The following is a 20,882-nucleotide window of genomic DNA, read 5'->3' as shown; positions in this document are numbered from 1 at the left end:
GGCGCGACGACACCTGCACTAACTGCGGCTCGCCGCCATCTTGGAAGCGGGCAGAAGCGGCTTAAGAGGATTTCGCCCTGCGCCTGGGAAAGAAAGCAGCCGCCGTTGCCAACAGCCACTGGAGCCCGTCGGGGGGTGGGTTGCAGCGCAGCTGCGCAGGTGAGTTGGGGGCCGGGGCTCCGGGCTGCGATCGACCCTGTGCTCCCCACCCCAGGCGGGGCGGGGCCGGCTTGGCTGTGAGGCAGCTCCCTGCAGCACGGGAGGGAGGGGCTCCCCGTCCCTCCAGGTGTCTGGGCCGCGGGCCGGCCCCAGGCTGCGCAGGCGCACTGCAACCCTCAGCCCCTTCGCTGGTGGCGGCTGCCGTGGCTGCGGCGCACGCTGCATGTTACGCACATTGCGCAGTCAACTGTGCCACTCACGCAGCCCAGCTAGACGTGCAGTAATTATCACACCACAACAATGACCGTGCAGCTGTCAAATGAGCCAGCCAGCTACAGTTAGTGCTTGAATGCGTGTAACAACTCTTCAGTTGGTTTCCAGCCGCTTTCATTTGAGGGCATGGCAGGGCCCTCCAAGCCGGCAGTGCTGTCTCTGGGCTCAAAGGCGCTTGTTATGGGAGGGCTTCACCTGCGGGCTGAGGTCCCCGTGGCGAACATGTCTCCTTCTTCCCCAGCCATGCCCTCGTGGCCTTTAAAATGAGCACTTGTAGTTAGTCCTGAAGGTTTTTTCCTCCCCTCTGTAATGAGATTAAAGAAGATTTTACAGTATTAGATGGGCTAACCTCTCTGTCCCCATAGGAGACCCACTGCAGTCCCTTGCTTCTCAGCTCTACTCCCACAGCATTTGTAGGCTGGGAAGCTAAAATAAAGTGAAGGTAATTCAGTCATCTTCAATTCATAGAATCAGATCAGTCGGCCTGGAAAGGACCTGCAGAGCTCATTTAGTCAAACCCCCGCCCCAGACAGGATTGTCCCTACCCAACATAAGCCAATCCCCTGGTGGGATAAAGCGTATAGGAGAGTAGGGTTGGAAAGTACAGCCCTCTCAAGGCAGGATTGTCCCTGACTAAACCGTCTCAGCCAAGTGGCATCCTTTTCCCTGGAAGTGTTCAAGAGCAGATTTGGACAGACATGACGTCTCTAGGTGCCTGTTCTAGTGTGTGACAGCCACTAGAGTCAAGTTCCTCCTCATCCTCTCCAACCTAAATTTCTTCTACTGGAGCCCAAGGCCATTGTTTCTAGTCCTGTCACCTACGCCCACAGAGAAAAGCCCATCTCTTTATAATAGTCCTTTGGATACTTGCAGCCAGGTATCAAATCTTCTCTTCTCCAAATGAAATAATCCTAGTTCTTTCAGCGTTTCCTCATAAAATGCACTTCTTTCCCTGTTTCTAGCATTGCATAGCTGACTGAGTATATTTGGAGGTCTTTGGCTTGTTTTTAAGCAGTCGGTTTTAGCCACTAGTGGTGATACCAGACGAAGTCAAAAGAGTAGTCTGATTGTGTTTATATTTGGGGAGTCATTGCTCTTCAACATTGACTTTCAAGATAATTATATTTTATAAGAAGTGAGGTTTATTCTAATGTGCATTACTGCCCTAGATCTTCCTTCCAAACTTTACTGCATTTGATTTTCTTAAACCTCCTCTCTATAAGTTCATTAAAACCAATCAAGTGTGGTGAAAACTAAATAAATGCTAGGCAGCTTTCTGCAAGTGACATTCTGAAATGGAAAACAAACACCCTGCCTCATGCTCATAATATTAATTCTTTCTAGATCTCCATTCTGCCACCCAGAGATTTGTACTTGTATTGCTTGGCACTCATGTAATATTTCCTGATTAATTTCGACTATCCCTGCTCAGTGTTGAGTTGACCATTATGCAGTTTTTTAATAATTGTTAATGTAATTTCTGGTTCACATGCTTAAGCATCTATGACGAAAAAGTGAAAAACCTTTCAAACAAAAAGAATTTGCTTTAGCACAACCCTAAAAGCACGTTTTTGCTTTAGTGCAACCCTAAAAGAGTATGTTGGTACAGTAGGCTGTAAGTCAAACCTTTCCATAGTCAGTGTTTGGCATATAAAGATTATTCATCTTTGATAAATATGTGGGTAGTAAAGGGATCAGAGGCTTGAATGTCCACCCTTGCTAAAGATGCCACATCTACCTAGCAGTTGCATATAAAAAAATATGGCTGCACAAGGCTGCCATTTTCAAACCTGTCTTCTATGGCCTGGCTTCCAGCTTGCCTGTATGCTAATAGTAGTGTATTAACTCCATTTAAAAGCAGGGCATTTGCTATTTTGTAAACTGTTGCAGCATGTAAGAGTAATAAAACCTTTACCATTACAAGAAATTACAGTAACTTTGATTTAATTCCAGCATCCTGGACAAACTCCTGTTTAGCCTAAATTATAGAGTTTTTTTCTATGTAGGATTTCTTGTGTACATTCAGTTGGATTCATTTCCTGTGTCCTGTTCCAGTGTCTTGGATGGCATTACTCTGTACTGCTAAGCAGGGTGATAGGAGACTTGATGTGTAGCTCTGCTTTCAGAAGTTACTGAAATAGCATTATGAGTTTTGTGTTTGTTCCTCACTGGCTTTGCATCAAATGTATTTGATCACAAGTAATTGTTTCTTCCAACTCCCAGCTTTGCAGGTTCAGCCTGGCCTCTTAGAGGAAATATAGCACATTTTGCACATCATCACTAGTAATAATGATGCAGCAAGCCAGATTAAGATGTCTGACACCTATCTCGAAGGTAGCCACAGGCATTGCAAGATTGGAATCTAAAAACACTTGGGTTGCCTTGGGATCCCTGGATGACTAGAAGTTGAAGCACAATGTGGGACAAAACAAAGGCTGTGCTACTTCCTTGGGGCTAACGGAATTAAAACCTATTAAAACTTCTCAATATAGTCAGCAGTTCCGACCAAATGCACATAAGCAATAAGAGAATGACATTTTATTTTTCATGGCAGAACCATACTTCAGGTTGCTTCCTGGTAACCTGAGAAATGTCATAAGGCACTTAAATGATTGGGCTTTTCTTCCCTGCCTTGGCTTCTTAAATGAGGAGCAATTTTCTGTTTCTGGGAATAAAAGAAAAGAAAATCTTCATGTATGTGCCGTAATAACAGCCTATATAATTATGATTGATGTAGCAGTAAGCTTTGAGGCTATGTTGCCCACATTGCTTAAACTTGGTTAACTTGTCAATAATGGAAAAATAAACTGTGGAGCTTATTACAGTAGCTTGTCAGGTGTTACTGGGAACAGTTAAACATGCTAAAAACATGATTCACTAATGGTTGGGAAGTGCAGAAAATGAGTAGCTAGATATAGAACCTTTTACTTTTGAGTTGTTGGTTAAAATCCAGGCCAAGGCAATGGTGATAGAAAGCCACTGTGATGCATGTTTGGTCATGTCATTTCATTTCCCTAGGAAATGGTGTTTCCATCACAGCTAGCAGCATAAGGACTATAATTCCTCATAGTAGCTGTGGCTACTTCATGGTTAGAGGTCTAGATTCTTCAGGACTATAATAGGAGAGTACATGTCTAAACTTGTGTAATGGCTGCAAGAGTTGTATGTACAAGACTTACATGACAGTTAGGATTGGGAAGCGGGGGTGGTTTGTTTATTTGTGCTGGGTGTCCTAGCTCACTTGTATGTCTCTCTCTTTCACTGTGACTGTCAGACCAGGGCTGGGACACCACTGTAAGTTTCTCTGTAATGAGCTCTGTGCTGCAATTTGCTGTATTTACTGCGCTTATGGGACTGTTTCTGGCCAGAACCATGGCCTGGACTTCAAGTGGGAAAACACATGCTGAGCTTATCAACAATCTTTACAGTGAGTATCAACAGCAGCTCTGTTCAGTGCTCATATTTAAAGCTGCTGATTAAACTTGTTGGCACTTTATAATAGCGGCATATTTTATTAATTGTTCTAAAATTTCATGCTTGAGTTTTGGCAGCTTTATATGCCTAAACTTCAGAGTCTGACGAACTTAAACGTGCTCTGGTTAGTGTTAGAAGTGGGTCATGATGCTAGATGTACTGGGGAAAGCTTATGCATATCAGTGTCCACCTTGGTTATCTCTGATTTGAGTTTCTCTTGCACTTGCTAAAACAGTATGACCATCTCTTTAAGATGCTCTAGAAGATTATATCATTCTAACCACAGGGAAACTCTGTCTGATAAAAGCGAGCTCTTGCAGTCAGTTCTTCAGGCTGTTACCACTAAGGACTGGAAATTTTGGGCATTTCCCCTCCATTTTGGACAATGAGTCAGGCTGTAATTGTAACGGCTTGGAACTGTCTTACTAGAGCAGGGGTAGCGTATCCGTAGCACACATCGTGCACAGAATGGGCAGCCTCTATGTGTGGCACAATGGGTAGAGAACAGAAAGCAGAACAGCAGATAGGGAAAGGGATCGGAGTGGCATTGAAGGAACATGTGGGGCTTAGTTTGTGCTGTGCCTACCAAAAAAGGTTGGCCACCACTGCTAGTGTCACACTACTATTTGTCACAGGAGGGACTGCTACAGGAAAAGTAGGAATGAAGAAACTACATAATTCCATGTTTCTTATCCTGCCAGCGTGCCTTGAAACCAAGTCTGAAGGAACCACTGCCAGAAGGGAGAGTGTAATTCAATCTCTGCCTAATTAATCCTTGGCCTATTTACTGAGACTGCCAAATGTAGTGTTATGTAAACACCTTCCTGCTGGGAACTGGACTAAAACCATCAACCCTTTCCACACCAGGCATCCAACAACTACTGCAAGCAGAGACAATCCGAGCAGCGTGCAGGACCCAGGGCAAATCAGCCTGTGCAGGGCCCCGCCTCTGAATGCAAGAAAGCTGGTGGCAGATTCAGCAGTGGTGCTGAGTGGCTGGACATGAAGCTGGCAGCAGCATGACATTGCCACGCCACTCCACCCGACTCTGGGGGGGGCCCCCCCAAAGCACAGGGCCTGGGGCAGTTGCCCTGATTGCCACCCCCTCCTGGGACGGCCCTTTCTGCAGGATAGCTGCTTTTACCCTTTACTGGTTTGAATTAATTGCAGGTCAGTAATGTGGGCACAGGTAGCACTGTTATCAAGCCCTACCACCTTCCTCCCCAGGCCTAGCCATCCACCTGTCTTTCTTTAAACCTGTACACTTTGCATTACTAAATGTTTAATGTTCTCTCCATATCTTTTTGCAGAAAATGGTGTGATTAAATCTGAGAGAGTCTTTGACGTGCTACTGGCAACAGACAGAGCACACTACATCAAGTACTACCCATACATGGATTCACCGCAGTCAATAGGTAAGAAACTTGTGGCAGTTTTCTAGTGTTGTGGTGTACAGTAGAACCCAGATTTCTTTGTATCAGGGTGGGTCTAACCCACTTAATTTTCAGTGGTATGCCAAATTAAGAATGAACTGTTCTGCTGATTGCTATTGCTTTTAACTTCAAAGGGTGCCACTTTTCCACTTGGAAAATCATCAGCAGGTCCTGCACAGTTGAGTAGAGAAGCAGCACCCTTTATAATAAAAGCAACAGCAAACAGCTGTTGGAGCACCTCAGGGGTCGTGTACAGTTGTTTGCTGCGGCTGAATACACCCAGCTAATTCACCAACCCTCACCTTCCCAGTAGCCTAATGGACCTAACCCTACATAAAACCCTCGTTCTTGTGTTCAATGGTTACAATGATCTACAAGGGTGTGGACGAGTTGTCGGGTCCTGGTTCATTATGTTAGCAAGCCTTTCTTTCAAATAGTGGCTGAGTGCTAGAAAAGGGGATGAGGGCAATCTATCTGTGCTTACGCTACTTGATACATCAATAGTCAATCATCTTGAGCCACCTTGAGAATTACACTAAGAAAAACTGAGAATTTGCCCTTTGGAAGTTGAGAGTGCCAAGACATGACAAGAGGGACACTGACAAGAGGATACTGACTTTCTGAAAAGTAAACTGCTTATTACGTAGACTGGACTAGTGGTTTAAAGATCAGCCCAGAACATGGGCAGCTGATTCTTTATCGGTTTAAATTTTACAAATACTAGGAACCCACAAGTCCAGTTGACTTCAGTAGAAGCTGTGGATACTTGGTATCTCTGACAGTGAACCAGAAAAAGGTAAAACCAAGGCAATCATCCCCCTGTAGATTCACAAATTAATCAGATAAATTCAAACAGTAGAAACCCAGAGGAAAATGGCATTCCCATATGCCTTGTGTAAGGCACCGGGCACTCTCAGGACAACTTCCTTTAAATAACTTCCCTGCTCCTTGCAAATCAGAAAGCAAAGGGATCTTTTTTTAAAGGCAGTAAATACTGGAGAGAAAAAAAAATCTTTCTTCTTCACAATCACCCCATTCATCTGGCATGGCTGAGACAAGTTTGAACACTATGTGGGAGATCACTCAACATATTGACCTACTATTGTTTAAGTAGAAGCTGTAGGAACCCTTATGTTCAAGGAATGGAGCCATTTTGGCTTTTTCCCATTCACAGAGATTTGCATTTGCTCTAAATTTCATTGCAACTTATTTTATAAAATGCGCAGATAACAAGCATGACCACAACAGAGTAGCATTCACATTTCTTGGAATCAGATAAACCATTCTACAATACAGCATTTTCCTGAAGTTATAAGGTGTAATGACCTAACTGCATATGCATATTATATATTTTTCTGCTGCTACTGATACTTCTAAAGGAGGAAGCTTTCAGTTTCGTACCTCCAAGAAATGAGAAATAAAAATAAGCTTTCAATATTGGAAGGGGGAAAAATTGCTCTTCAGAAAATATCTCAGTAATTATTCCTCTCATCTTAATTTATTACAAATTGTTAACTTTGTCAATGTTTTCCTTTCAGGATACAAGGCTACAATCAGTGCACCCCACATGGTGAGACAAAATTTTCCAGTCTAGCAAAACTGGGAATAGCTTTTATCTTAAGTTGTAATATCAAGGTGATGTGGGTCCAATACTCATGACTCCTTATTGCTTTGGCTGCTGATGTGTGAAAAGCTTGTTAGGAGTTTTAAAGAAGGATGGGGCAAATTTGAAAAAACAAACCACTCCAAATAGCAAGCTCAAGCTAACAGTTGTTATCAAACTATTACAGGATTAAAGATTTGCTTTTGCATGAGATTCTCTTTCTCCACAAGCCTTCTTTTTCCTGCTCCACATTTCACAAGTGAAATCTATTTTCCTATTAACTTCCAAAGACACTGTTAACAAAAATTGTACCAAAAATTCAATACTGCAACTTTAATTCACCCCAAAAAACACAATCTTGCTTGCCCAATAATAACTTATTTTAAAAAAGGAAAGTATGGGAGAGTAATATGAGAAATTAATAAACCTGTGAAAGTGTGTAAGAGCATGTTGTTGATATCTCCACAGCATGCCCATGCTCTGGAATTACTGAAGGATCAGCTAGTGGAAGGAGCAAAGGCACTGGATGTGGGATCAGGAAGTGGATATCTTACAGCTTGCTTTGCAAGAATGGTGAGTAAAGTACAAAATTGCTTCCTTACTAGTGGCAGACGAGGTTCTTTGGGTGAATCTGCTATCTTTTATTAGACCAACTGAAATAATTGGAAAGCAATTATTAAGCAAGCTTTCAGGTTCAAAAACCCTTCGTCAGGCTAAGGAAGTTTCTGCAGCTGGTGTGTGCTCTTCCTGGATGGAATGAAAAGACTGGTCTAATAAGATATCAGATTCACCCAAAGAACCGTGTCTGCCTATGTCCTTAGACCAACACGGCTACAACCTACACCCCTGCTTCCTTACTAGTGACAGATATGGGAAGACGCAACCTGCTTCTTAAAAAGGACAAGTCCATTGTAGGTTTTTTTTCTTCCTCAGAACAGTTTAAAATGAGATAAATATGATTGTTTCAGCCAGTTCTGGAAGCTAAACTAGTGCTGTATCTGGCAAGAGTAGCATCATCGTAGTGGCCAAATCAACCAAAAAAACTGAAGGGAGTGAATTAATCTACTTCTGTGCATGCCATTCTGACACTTCTTAATTGCTTCCTAAATTGGAGAAAAAAGGCCCTTCCAAAAATAATTTCTCAGAGCTCTAGAAGCCCAGACAAGGTACACCCCTGCCACAGAGCTGGGTATCTCATTACGAACACATCCTGCCAAGAAAGCCTACTATTTATTTTTTACAACCTTACTATGGTAGATAAAGCTTTCCTAGGGAAGACTTACTAGGGATTTCCATGGGGGATAGTGCTTTTGCTAGTAACTAACATAGCTAGGTCTTCACATCACTCTCTAAGTACAACATTTACAACTAAATACAACCTCTTATTCAAAGGTTTATAAGAAACAATTTCTTTAATTCTCTATCATGTCTCTACTGGAATGGTAAGGCACTCTGTAAAATATAGTCAACCTATGCATGAGTTAGCGTATCCATGTTTGTCTTTCCAGGTGGGTCCCACAGGGAAGGCAGTGGGCATAGAGCACATTGAAAAGCTGATCCATGAATCCAGAAGAAATGTTGAAGAAGATGATGCAACCCTGCTCACCTCTGGCCGTATGAAACTTGTAGGTGAGTTGTGTAGCCTGTGACCTCAGTATTTCATTCCCTTACAAGAACATACTCTAAACTGGCAGCACTTGGCACTTGCTGCTTATTGAGATCTGTTTTTCTAAGTGGCTAATGTGATTTAGTAATTATACTGATGCATGCATCTGTCACAATGATATCTGAGTGCTGCTATGGGCCATTGTTGCTGGGTGTAAATTACTGTCTTTATTTTTCTGCCAAGGAACTTGGTTTCTCTATGCTAAGTATGAATTAAAGCTAGATGATGTATAGCATTGATTAGAACCATATGAAGCAGGCAAGTGCCAGTCAATCTATGCATTTCTGAAATTTTTTTTCACTACTCCGTGTAAGAGTGTAATAACACTTTTCTTTCAGTCCTGAGCCTCTTCAGTAAAGACCAGATAATCATACTGAAAAACTTGGTTTGTTTCTCTGAGCAGATCTCCAGCATAAACTACAAAACTTTATTTTTGTTGTGACCCAACTATACACACTAACCTGTGTCACCCAGGACCCCTCCCAATTCTGATTTTTTTTTTCTTTCTATACAGTGCAAGTAATGCCAGTTTACAGAATCTCTTCCCTTTCTCTTTTTTAAAAAGTAACTTTAAATAGTAGCCTCCCTTTCTAAGAGATTTGTGGTACAATTCAATTTTCTGTTGGCAGTCTGAAGTTCTTGAACATAACTTGTCCACAAAAGCTTTTCTCGTCTAGGTGTCACATGCAAGAAAAGATTGGGTTTCTCTTTATGTCGAGTTGCCCTCTGAACAAGTATCTTCACTCTCCATTTTTTCTCTCCACAGTTGGAGATGGTAGAAAGGGATACCCTGAAGAAGCCCCTTATGATGCCATCCATGTTGGAGCAGCAGCACCCACTGTACCAGAGGAGGTAAAAATGAACAGATATTGTTTCACATCAGTGGTTGTAATGGAATTCAAATAGCTAGAAGAAAGACACTTAATTGTCACTTCCATTCTATTTTTCCTGAAGCAGCAATCTTGTATTTCTGCAGAAAATAATCATGTAGCTCATCTAGCTTTTGTCTTTTCTTTATTCATCTGATTTTGGCCCTTACTAAAACTGATTCTTCTCTTTGCCAGTTGCTGAATGAATTGAAGCCAGGAGGTCGGTTGATCTTGCCAGTGGGTCCTGAAGGTGGAAGCCAGGTTCTAATGCAGTATGACAAAACTAATGATGGGCAAATTGTAGAAACAAAACTGATGGGTGTGATCTATGTTCCTCTGACAGATAAGGAGAAGCAGTGGCCTCGGTAAAAACTTTGTTCCCTCTGTAATGATTTTTCTCTTGCTTACCTATCTCGCTGGCCAGACATTGTGGGACAAGTTTACTCCTTCAGAGTCCCTTGACACTACTGGAGAAAGATTCCTTAGACTCCTAGCTGATGCTGCCTGCAAAAAGCAGAAGGAAGGGACTTAACATGCTCGCACACAGTAATAGGAGATGCACACTGCTATGTTACATAAAGATTAATGGAGCTTGCTAGCTTTCACAGCCTGTTCCTTCATGTAATAAATATTGTATTCATATTGATACTTGCATTGAACTGAAGGAAGATGCTGAATCTATACAAAGTAGTAACTTGGTTGCCTTTTCCCCTCCCTTTAGGGATGAAATCTGAGAGATTGATATCGCTTACAAAATAACCTTGGAAAACAGATGAACCAGTATCTGAGAAAAGAACTGTAGGTGTGTATGGCTTTGCTTTTTAAATGGAAGTTCTGCTTAGTGGACACATTGCAAAAGCAAGCGTTCCTTATAAGAATTCAGTTTGGAAGGATGAGGGAGGAAGGTTCCTCCAGATCAACTAGTGGCCAGATTACCAAGCACTGGAGCCCTTGTCTGATCTCTTACTGGATACCTATGTCAAACCAGAGAAGTACAGCTGTTTGTTTGCTCAGCCATGAATAAAATATCCATGTAAATTAAGAAGAGGTGAGTGTACAAATAGGTAGATATGAATTCTCAAATCTGTGTTAAACTTGATTATGGACTGTATTGCATTCTTGACTTCATCTAACGCTTGAAGAATTACAAAACTTTTTGATACTTCAGAGGTTATAAATGTACCCAGTGCAACAAGCAAGCTCTTATTTGTCATTTTAATCTCCTAGATTAAATGTGGTTTGCTTCTGAGGATACCACCAATTCATCTGCTATAGCAATGCCAGGTCTTTCCAAAACTAGGACTTGGTGTGAACAACCCTATATGTTTATTTAGAGTTGACAAGGCATCCTAAGCTTTGTGAATTAATTACTTTGCACCTCTGTTTTGTGCCTTGCTTTATTTCACAAAGGTTTTATGTTCCCAGGAACCACAATGTGTGATATGACAAGCAGGAGGCAGGGTTGTGATTTTCCTTTAACTTGCTGCTGTTTGAAGTTTCTTTGTAACACGGGGATATTTTTGGAATCGCTAATTTAATAAACCAGTATTAATTATGAATATGTGAGTTGATGGGGAATGGGTGGCACTTTTATTTTCTCCTGTTTTAAAGATCAGGCTCTTTAACCACCACAGCTGCAGCTGGATGTTGTGGTATGATGCAGTGCCTCCTGTCACGTGGTGCTCAGTGATGCTGCTGTCATGTAGAACTAGCCCCGGGGGCCTTTAGATGGGGGTGGGGACTGTCATATATGATTACCCTAAGCCAGCAGTGCTGCTGCAAGCAGAGGCAGAGTGGCATAGTGTACCAGGCAGGCTGGCAGCAGTGGTAAAAAATAAAATGTAACTAATTGCATTTTTTTTATTTTGAATTGAACTACTGGTACTGGCACAGCCATGCAAAGCCTAGCGCACACACTGGCAGCTCTGCATATGCTTGCCAAGCTGTGCACACTTGTGAGGGGACTCAAACCTGTGGCAGTGGGGAGCCAGCATCATTGCTGTACCGGCGGCATGGAGCTGATATCTCCCTTCCTGGGAAGAGCCCCAGAGAGCTGGCAGGGGGCAGCGTTGCCTCTGCCCACCCACCTGGCTGCCGGTGGCTGCAAGTAGTGCATGCCTGCTCAGGCTGAGAGGACCACGCTCCTCAGGGCAGCCCTCACCGCAGCCCAGTCCTCGCCCCGTGTACTGCCGGGGCAGAGCGGAGAGGTGCAACGCTCGGGGCTCCCCCCGGGGGCGGAGCTGCCCGCAGGTCATAAGGTGACTGAGCTGGGGGCCTGGGTAGGGATGGGGTGAGGCGCAGCACCAGCTCCCGCAGCGCCCTGCCTGAGGCCGAGCCGACCCGCGCTCCTGCCAGGGCAGAGGTCCGAGCCGCGTCCCCCGTGGGCTCCAGGCGGGGCGGCCGCTCCCTGCTCCGACACCCCTGAACTGCACGTGAGGCGGGCTCCAGCCCACTCGGGGCTTTGCGTCAACTTCCTCCAACGGCGGGGCCGGCATCACACTCGCCGCCGGGCCCAGGGGACCTGCGACCCTAGCGTCGCCGGGCGACGCACAATCCGAGCGCCGAGAGAGGCGACTGGTCCGCGTCACAGCTCGGCGTCGGGCGGGGCCACGTGGGCGCTTGCTACTGATGTTGCGGCTGGGGCGGCTGTGCCTGGTGTCGGTCCAGAGCAGCAGGGCAATGGCGGAGGCGACAGCGAGCGAGCTGGGCCGGGAGGGCGGCGAGCGTGAGGATGCGCCGCCCGCGGCCAAGAGGCGGCGGCTGCAGGCGAGCGGGGTGGAGCGCTTCGTGCCGCCGCCGCGGAAGCGGAACCCAGGCGTCAGCTTCAGCGAGGCGCACTTCGCCGAGACTAGCTACTACTTCGAGGGCGGCCTGCGCAAGGTGCGGCCCTACTACTTCGACTTCCAGACCTACTGCAAGGGCCGCTGGGTGGGCAAGAGCCTGCTGCACGTCTTCGCCTCCGAGTTCCGCTCCCACCCGCTCGCCTACTACCGCGTCGCCGCCCGCGCCGGCCGCCTCCGCCTCAACGAGGAGCCCGTGCGGGACCTCGACATCGTGCTCAAGGTGCGCCGCCTGCTGCACCCTGCCAGGCTTTCGGGCCGAGCGGCAACAGGTCCTTGAATCAAAGAAAAGCCGCCGGTCCGGGCCCCAGGGTCAGCAGAGGAGCTGGAAGAGCTCATGGGGGGTAGCTCATCTTGGCAGCGAGGGGAGGTGGGCATGGCAGCACTCTGAGGAGTGTGGCAGGGAGCTTGGGAGTCTGCATGTCAGTGCCCTTCTGCCCAGTGATAAGCTTCCCCAGCTGTTTGCCACACAAGAACAGGCGTGCTGTGTTTTCCACACTTGAAAAGCAAATGACAGCCGAGAGCTGCCATGTTCCAGTTTGCCCATGAACATTGCCAACGGCAGCCTTCAATCCAGCCTGGTGTGGAGGTGGGGCATCTGCCTTTCAGATTTTCAGCTAGGGCCAAACAGCCCAGAATAAGTCTTGAAATTAGCTGAATGTCAAGCGATAAAGTTGCTCGCTAGCTCCTGGCTATAGCTGCTGTAGTAGGCAGAGTGCATGTCCCAGAGAAACGGAGCTGATGTGTGATGTCAGCTCATCACCGTTCCTGTGCTGTTTTTTTTCAGTTGCATTCAGGAGCTGCTGAGGTGGTCTGTCTGTGTAGGGAAGACTTAACTTGTGATGATGACATCACGCAAGATGGGGTTTTGTTTCTTCCTGGCTTGATAAAATGGGACAGATCACACACAAGAGTACAAGGGTGCAAGTCTGGGCTGTGCAGAGAGAGCCCCACTAGATCTGTGCACTTGTTCTGGAAATGTTAGCCTGTGCCTATTACCATACTAATGCAGTTGCATAGCTTCCAAGCTATAATCTAATCATACTTGGGTACAGATGCTTATTCTGCTTGTTCTAGAGCTAACTTGAATATCTTATCATGGTGCAGGGTGTCTTGGGGTGCTGTGTGAAAATGCAGTAGCCTCTGTAAATGCCATAATTGGAAAGTAAGGAGTCTGTTGGTGTTAGGAGCAGATAAACTTAAGCAAGAAACCTGTCAGCAGAATTCACTGCTGCAGGAGTTTAAAAGTAACATTTTATCTTTTTAGAAAGTGCTGTGAAACTTCAAGTACAGCTTCAAAACTAAAGGTAAAAGGAAATAGTTTTCCAGAACCTACAGCATCAAACCTGCAGCAAATAAGATAAAATTTACTCTGAGGAGAAAAAAAGGGTAGTTTTGCATACCAGCAGTGGGTTGTGTTGAGTTTTCCCTTTTTCTAAGAAACATTAACCACAATATCATTGCTTGAAGCAGGTAATTGAATTGGATGGCCCAATATGCTGAGTCATTGCAGTATATCCTATTTTCCAGTATATTTTCGGTTTGTTTCTTAGCCACTATTGAATCCCCACTTGTGCTGGAATGGAGGATACATATGTTCCCTATTTCTAATGAAAAGGACACTTCGGAAGATTCTCTCTTCCAGTAACTTTTGTTTCGCTTGTAGAATAATGACTTCCTGAGGAACACCGCGCATCGCCATGAGCCTCCAGTCACCGCTCAGCCTATCCAGGTTTTGGCAGAGAATGATGAGATGGTTGTTGTGGACAAACCTTCTTCTTTGCCAGTACACCCATGTGGCCGATTTCGACACAACACCGTCATCTTCATCTTGGGCAAAGAGCATAACCTCAAAGAGTTGCACACTATTCACCGGCTTGACCGCATGACTTCTGGTGTGCTCATGTTTGCCAAGACTCTAGAAGTGTCCAAGAGGATTGATGAGCAAGTTCGACAGCGGCAGGTAAGGTTGAGGTCTTAAGCAGCATGTTTAGTTAAAGTAAAGCCTGTTGGCCAAAGTTTTGAGTACAGCCTGTGCCTAAGGGCATTTCAGTTTAGGGTCTGTTACTTCAAAAGGTCATGTGCTAGTATTAAAGGTGAAGGCATTTGTATGCATTGCATTTCCCACAAGCTGCAGTTGGGAGACCATTAGGCTCTGCCTAGGTGCCACAGTCATTGGTACAGTAGGATTAAGAGAAATTAAATTTTCTACATATGATCTCTTGGTCAGGATATGAGAGAGATTCTGTCTTGTCTCAGACCTGTTCTGCTTCATTTTATCAGCTCATATAATACTTTAACATTTATTCTAGTTTAATCTTGTCAAAAATCTCCCTTTCCAAACCTGGAGTTCCACATATTGGTGATTTGAATTCCCCAGAGAACAGAAGATTTATTGATATTTTTATTAATAACGTATTTCAGAGGTGCTCAACCTCTGGCTTGTTAGCAAATAAAAACCTAGGATTCCGGACCAGCCCAAGGATTGACATAACACCTCATTCAATATGTGACAGACAGACTTTATTTACTACAGGTATTCAAAATCAAGTCAAATGAACCCAAACCAAATCAAAGTCCCAGTAATTAGCTATAAGGTGGTGATTTGTCACCAAACAGGCAACAAAGAGGCAGTCTGTTTCTCTTCAACTTCTTGAATAAGTTGGGCACATCAGCAACTGGTGTTAGAGAGATTTCTCACTCTTGAAGCACACACGCTGTTTGCTGTTTTACTGCCTTTTTATACCCTTAGCTCGGCATCTTCAAAGTATTCTTTTAGTTGTGTAAATCAAGAGAGAGTCCCAAGTAGTAATTGATGGGGAAAATCCTGTTAATGAACCTGCTCATTACTGGTTATCAGAAATTTCTAATTTGAATGAGTTACCTTCTTCAGTAACAAGAGGTTATCCAGTTTGGAACATGTCAAGAAACTGATTAACAGCCAGGAAAAACATACGTGTCCTTGGACTAAATCAGGAGGAGATATCTATCACATATGGAGAATGTCTCTTCCTCCACATCAACATGAGTTAATTGCAAAATAAATATTTACCATGCTAATTAATCAAGGATAGACATTTTATTTGGTTACACACCAGACAACTAGGAACAGGAGCCTGCCTGAAATCACACAGGGAGAGGGGAGTTCAAGAAAAGTGGTTCCCCCTCAAGGGAGCGATCCTCAATGCACAAGCTAAGTCTATTCCATCTCAAAGGAAAGGCAGCAAGAGGACATAGCAGCCCCCCTGGCTCTCCAGGGACCTAGCAGACCTAAGACTAAAAAGAAAGGCCTACAAAGGATGGAGGATGGGATTCGCCTCCAAGGAGGATTATGCTGCACTGGTCTGGTCCTGCAGGGAGCAAACCAGGAAAGCCAAGGCTCCGACTCAACTCCAACTAGCTTTCAGCATCAAGGACAATAAAAAGTCCTTTTTCAGATATGTGGGGAGCCGGAGGAAAAGCAAGGGCAACATTGGACCCCTGCTGAACCAGATGGGGCAACTGACGCCCATGAAAAAGCCAACCTATTAAATGGGTACTTTGCATCAGTCTTTCATCAGTCCCATGGGACACCCATGCCCGCTACAGGACAGGGAGGTCCGGGTGATCCTCTGCCCTCCATTAATGCTGACCTTGTGAAGGAACACCTTGAAAAGCTGGATACCTTCAAGTCAGCTGGCCCCAACAATCTACACCCCAGGGTACTCAAGGAGCTGGCAAGCATCATAGCCTCTGGCACGGATCTTTGAAAATTCCTGGCTCTCTTGTATAGTGCCCGAAGACTGGAAGAAGGCCGATGTGGCGCCTATCTTCAAGAAAGGGAGGAAAGTGGATCCGGCTAACTATAGGCCCATCGCCCTGACTTCTATCCTGGGGAAGATCTTAGAAAAGTTTATTAAAGAGGTCATCCTTAATGGACTGGCCAACACCAACATCCTAAGGGATAGCCAGCACGGGTTTGTTGTGGGTAGGTCTTGCCTGACCAATCTCATTTCCTTCTATGACCAGGTGACCTATCACCTGGACAAGGGAGAAGAGATTGATGTCATATATCTTGACTTCAAAAAAGCTTTTGATTTGGTGTCCCATGATCACCTCTTGGTGAAACTGGCCAGTTGTGGCCTTGGGTCCACCATGATCCGCTGGCTAGAAAATTGGGTCTGTGGTCGGACCCAGAGGGTTGTAATTGATGAAAGTCACTCATCATGGTCTCCTGTGACCAGTGGGGTCCCCCAAGGCTCTGTCCTTGGACCCATATTGTTCAACATCTTCATTAATGATGTGGACATTGGAGTCAGAAGCAGACTGGCCAAGTTCACCGATGACACCAAACTTTGGGGCAAAGCATCCACACCAGAAGACAGGCAGGTGATCCAGGCTGACTTGGACAGGCTCACCAAATGGGCAGACGAGAACCTGATGGTGTTTAACACTGAAAAATGCAAGGTTCTCCACCTTGGGAAGAAAAACCTGCAGCATCCTTATAGGCTTGGCAGTGCTGCGCTGGCTAGCACTACAGAAGAAAGAGGCTTGGGGGTCATCATTAACCACAAGATGAACATGAGCCTGCAATATGATGCTGCGGCTACCAGAGCGACCAAAATGCTGGCTTGCATCCATAGATGTTTCTCAAGCAAATCCCAGGACATTATTCTCCCCTTGTACTCGGCCTTGGTGAGGCCGCAGCTGGAGTACTGCGTCCAGTTTTGGGCTCCACAATTCAAAAAGGATGTGGAGAAGCTTGAGAGAGTCCAGAGAAGAGCCACGCGCATGATCAGACATCAGGAAAACAGACCTTACGACGACAGGCTGAGAGCCATGGGGCTCTTTAGCCTGGAAAAGCGCAGGCTCAGGGGTGATCTGATGGCCACCTATAAGTTTATCAAGGGTGACCACCAGGATCTGGGGGCACAGTTGTTCACCAGAGCGCCCCCAAGGGATGACAAGGTCGAATGGTCATAAACTACAAGACCGTTTCAGGCTGGACATAAGGAAGAATTTCTTTACTGTCCGAGCCCCCAAGGTCTGGAACAGCCTGCCATCGGAGATGGTTCAAGCACCTACATTGAACACCTTCAAGAGTAAATTGGATGCTTACCTTGCTGGGATCCTATGACCCCAGCTGACTCCCTGCCCTTTGGGCAGGGGGCTGGACTTGATGATCTCCCGAGGTCCCTTCCAGCCCTAATGTCTATGAAATCTATGAAAATCCTGAATATAGCAAGATAAGCTGGAAGAGAGTCCTCATTTTTTATTTTTTTTTCTCAGATAGCCTAGCCATGAACTCGCATCCTCTTGCATTATGCAGCTAGCATCAGTATTCTGTAATTTAAATTTTGTGAGTAGGCCCGAGCTTAGCGTGAATTTTAGAGTCAGGGCTCACAGGCCAAATATGGGTTGTGGAGCCACTGCATCTGCCTGTTGGTCAGGAAAATTGGCAGCAAGGGAACACAGTGGCCATTAATACCACCAGCCTTCTCTGCCAAATTCCCCCTACCCTGCTGTGCAGCTGGATTCATAGATTGGGATTCATAGATTTATGAATTAGGGCAGGACTGACTGGGTACTGTCCATCCATCCCCCCCTTTCATTTTGAAAGGTATAAAATTTGCCTGTAAATGTTTTGTATGGTGGCTTTCAATCTAGCGTAGTGTAGATGCAGGACATCTGCATTTATGATTTTCACTTAGGGCAGGAAACCAAGATCACAATAAAAAGCTAAGAATGACTAAAAACCTCTAAAAAAATTGCTCACTATATCTGCAGACCAGGAGTCAACGTTTTAATTGTCAAAGAACTAATTAGTAGACAGAGCTGATCCAAGCAGGGTGTAGGGCTCAGGGCAAATCAGCCCACGCAGGGCCCTGTCGCGCCCTGATGACTGACGCACCTTTTGACCTGCGGGCCTGGGTCGGTACGACCGGCTTGGTGCGGGTGGAATCGGTGGTTGGACAGGTGAGTAGTAGAGGCGAGTAGGAGTCAGGAGATTTAAAGCATATTGGTTACACAGAAAGTTTATTTTACTTACGCTACAGGTGGTCGCAGCATAGGAAGGGAACTTGTGGTCGCGGCGTAGGAAAAGAACTTGTGGTCACGGTGTAGGAAGAGAAGTTGATTTATTCAGCACAGCGTGCAGATGTTTTGCTGCTCAGATTACAAACTGCTTGGTGCAGATTTTAAGCAAAGCATACAGGTCACTTTGGTCCGTAGACTTCCGAGAGCTCCTGACGAGAAGGACGAACGAGCCGGCAGAATGAATATGCCTAATTAAGGGTCCGAGGCGGGGAGATGTTAGCAAATGGCTGGTTCGCTAACTATGTCTCCTGGGCGTGTACAGAGGTCTCCGCCGAAGGTGGAAATCTTTCCAAAGTTATAGTCTGCAAGGTGGCCTATCACTGCACGCCAGGCATGAATAAATGAATAATTAAAGGATCGTCTATCCTTGTCTGCTCAGGTTTCATGCCAGTTCGGCTGTATAAGACTGCGCGTGTGTTTTACATTTAAGCTATGGGGGGGGTTGTAATGATGTGGAACTGTAATTACAAAGTACGTTGCGTTAGCCTTTGACCTTTTGCCATTGGCATCTGAGATCAAAGATTTTTCTTTGACAGGCCCCACCTCCACTCTGCTCCCCCATGCCCCGGACCCAAAGAAGCTGCCACCACCATCAGCAGTGGCAGCATTGGTGACGGAGGTAGCAAGTGGCTGGACACGAAGCCAGTGGTAGCACAGAGTCGCCGTGGCCGCAGCCGCTCCACCCAGCTCCATAGGGCCCCCCAAAGCATGGGCCCCAGGGCAGTTGCCCTGATTTGCGCACCCCTAGGGGACAGCTTTGTAAGTTGAAAAATAAATTTTAGTGGGGCAAAGGCCAGGTTTCCCATTCCAATGTATTTTTTGGTCTCTTGTATTTAACTGCAATTCTACAGCTGAATAGGCGTAGTTAGGGTGAAGCTTAAGCTAGTCGGAACAAAAAGAAGCTTTATGTTGAAAATATATTTCTGAAATTTGTTTTGTTTCTCTTGTAGTTGGAAAAGGAGTATGTCTGCCGTGTTCTTGGGGAATTTCCAGAAAATGAAGTGATCTGCGAGGAACCCATCCTGGTTGTTTCTTACAAGGTGGGAGTGTGTCGGGTAGACCCCAAAGGGAAATCCTGTAAAACCGTGTTCCAAAGGCTCAGTTATAATGGCAAGACCAGCGTGGTGAAATGTTTCCCACACACAGGCCGCACCCACCAAATTCGAGTCCATTTGCAGTTCTTGGGACATCCTATTGTCAATGACCCCATCTACAACATGGAAGCCTGGGGTCCTGCCAAGGGCAAGGGTGGTAAAATTGATAAAACGGATGAGGAGCTCCTCAAGGCTTTAGTGGAAGAACATAATGCAAAACTGAGCTTTGATATGTTGGATATTTCAGAGGAAGGCCTGAAGCTCAGCACAGGAAGTAAAGACCAAGATAGCTCAGGTAGCTCTACTCAGGCTGTGGAAGTTACTGCCGTTACTGAAAACTCTTGTGGAACTGAGGATTCAAAGAGTCAAGAAGATAGTTCCCAGAACTCTTACAGCAAGCCAGGAACTAGTGAAACTGGCTGTGAAGAAGCCAGTCCAAGCGGGACTCTTGATGGAGATATGGAAGAGAAAGACCCTTTGTGTGCAGAATGTAAAATAATTAGGCAAGACCCATCTCCTAAGGAACTGGTGATGTACCTACATGCCTTGCGCTACAAAGGAGCAGAGTTTGAATACTGCTCCAAGATGCCAGACTGGGCGCTGGAGGACTGGGAGGAATGCCAAGAATTAATGCTGTGAGAACTGCAACTTTTTTTTTTAGCTTGTCAGGAAGAAAGTGTCTGCAACGACCTGCATCTATGTGGCTAAAATTTCCCTGGAGTTGCTGCTTTTATTTATCGGTTTTTATTGGGAATTGCAAACAGGTTGTTTGTGAATTAAGAGGAAGTGGCAATGAATCTGTTGATAGCTATTGAAGGGAGAAGTGGTTATTTCCAAATAATTGTGTGTCTCTTTAGTTAGAATAAAACATTACCAAGATGTATGAAATGGGGATCATTCTTTTCCCTTCTACCTCCTCTTTATCACACTTCATTGTTGTTTGCAAATTGAGTGTGCTTGTTTACTAAATGCATACAACTTAGACAATCAGCATGTACATTTTTCTGTATATTAGTTATCTATTGTCCTTGTTTATCTGGATAAAACTTTGTGGAATGTTATTTTATGTACTGTACATGTGTCACACTGCAAATCCCATATTACATTTTAGGTGCTACTTTGCTTTTATTGCCAGATCAATTTTAGCTGTATCATATCTTCATCTTCATTTTTTTCCAAACCAAGTCACTGTGCAGGTTAGGTCTATTCCTGTCAGTTACTCTTCTTTGTTGTATTTGGAGTTGTGTTGCATTGTGCATTTCTTGTCTATAGAGGTTTCTGTTCTCTTGTTGGTGTACATTTTCCTTTCATAAGTTTATTCTTGCTAATGTAGGGACACAGTCTGCCCTTAAATCAGCCTTGAAAAATTCCTGGACAAACCATAGTCTAACCAAAA

The 20,882-nt window shown here is 45.1% G+C and overlaps 2 protein-coding genes across 3 annotated transcripts; both read left to right on the top strand.

Annotated features, from left to right (window-relative positions):
* The first annotated feature begins 20 nt into the window (after positions 1 to 20).
* Positions 21 to 11,036, top strand: LOC149871894 (protein-L-isoaspartate(D-aspartate) O-methyltransferase-like). Of its 2 annotated transcripts, XM_090033439.1 has the most exons (9): positions 21 to 159; positions 3,707 to 3,859; positions 5,217 to 5,321; positions 6,878 to 6,909; positions 7,411 to 7,515; positions 8,451 to 8,571; positions 9,375 to 9,460; positions 9,673 to 9,842; positions 10,199 to 11,036. In XM_090033439.1, the coding sequence occupies exons 2-9, from the start codon at positions 3,742 to 3,744 to the stop codon at positions 10,209 to 10,211; spliced, it is 750 nt and encodes a 249-aa protein (XP_089889565.1). In that variant the 5' UTR covers positions 21 to 159; positions 3,707 to 3,741; the 3' UTR covers positions 10,212 to 11,036. The 2 variants fall into 2 exon arrangements, with proteins under 2 accessions (XP_089889565.1, XP_089889566.1); XM_090033440.1 differs by having other exon boundaries at positions 9,673 to 11,036.
* Positions 11,037 to 11,388: 352 nt separating this feature from the next.
* On the top strand, positions 11,389 to 20,365 carry RPUSD2 (RNA pseudouridine synthase domain containing 2). The gene is made up of 3 exons (XM_090033438.1): positions 11,389 to 12,540; positions 13,984 to 14,280; positions 19,343 to 20,365. The coding sequence occupies exons 1-3, from the start codon at positions 12,106 to 12,108 to the stop codon at positions 20,123 to 20,125; spliced, it is 1,515 nt and encodes a 504-aa protein (XP_089889564.1). The 5' UTR covers positions 11,389 to 12,105; the 3' UTR covers positions 20,126 to 20,365.
* Positions 20,366 to 20,882: the final 517 nt, after the last annotated feature.

The sequence above is a fragment of the Crocodylus siamensis genome, chromosome 2, assembly GCF_052110815.1.
Source record: "Crocodylus siamensis isolate JL-2025a chromosome 2, ASM5211081v1, whole genome shotgun sequence".
NCBI classification, from domain to species: Eukaryota; Metazoa; Chordata; order Crocodylia; family Crocodylidae; genus Crocodylus; species Crocodylus siamensis.
This window is presented reverse-complemented; position numbering and strand designations above follow the sequence as displayed.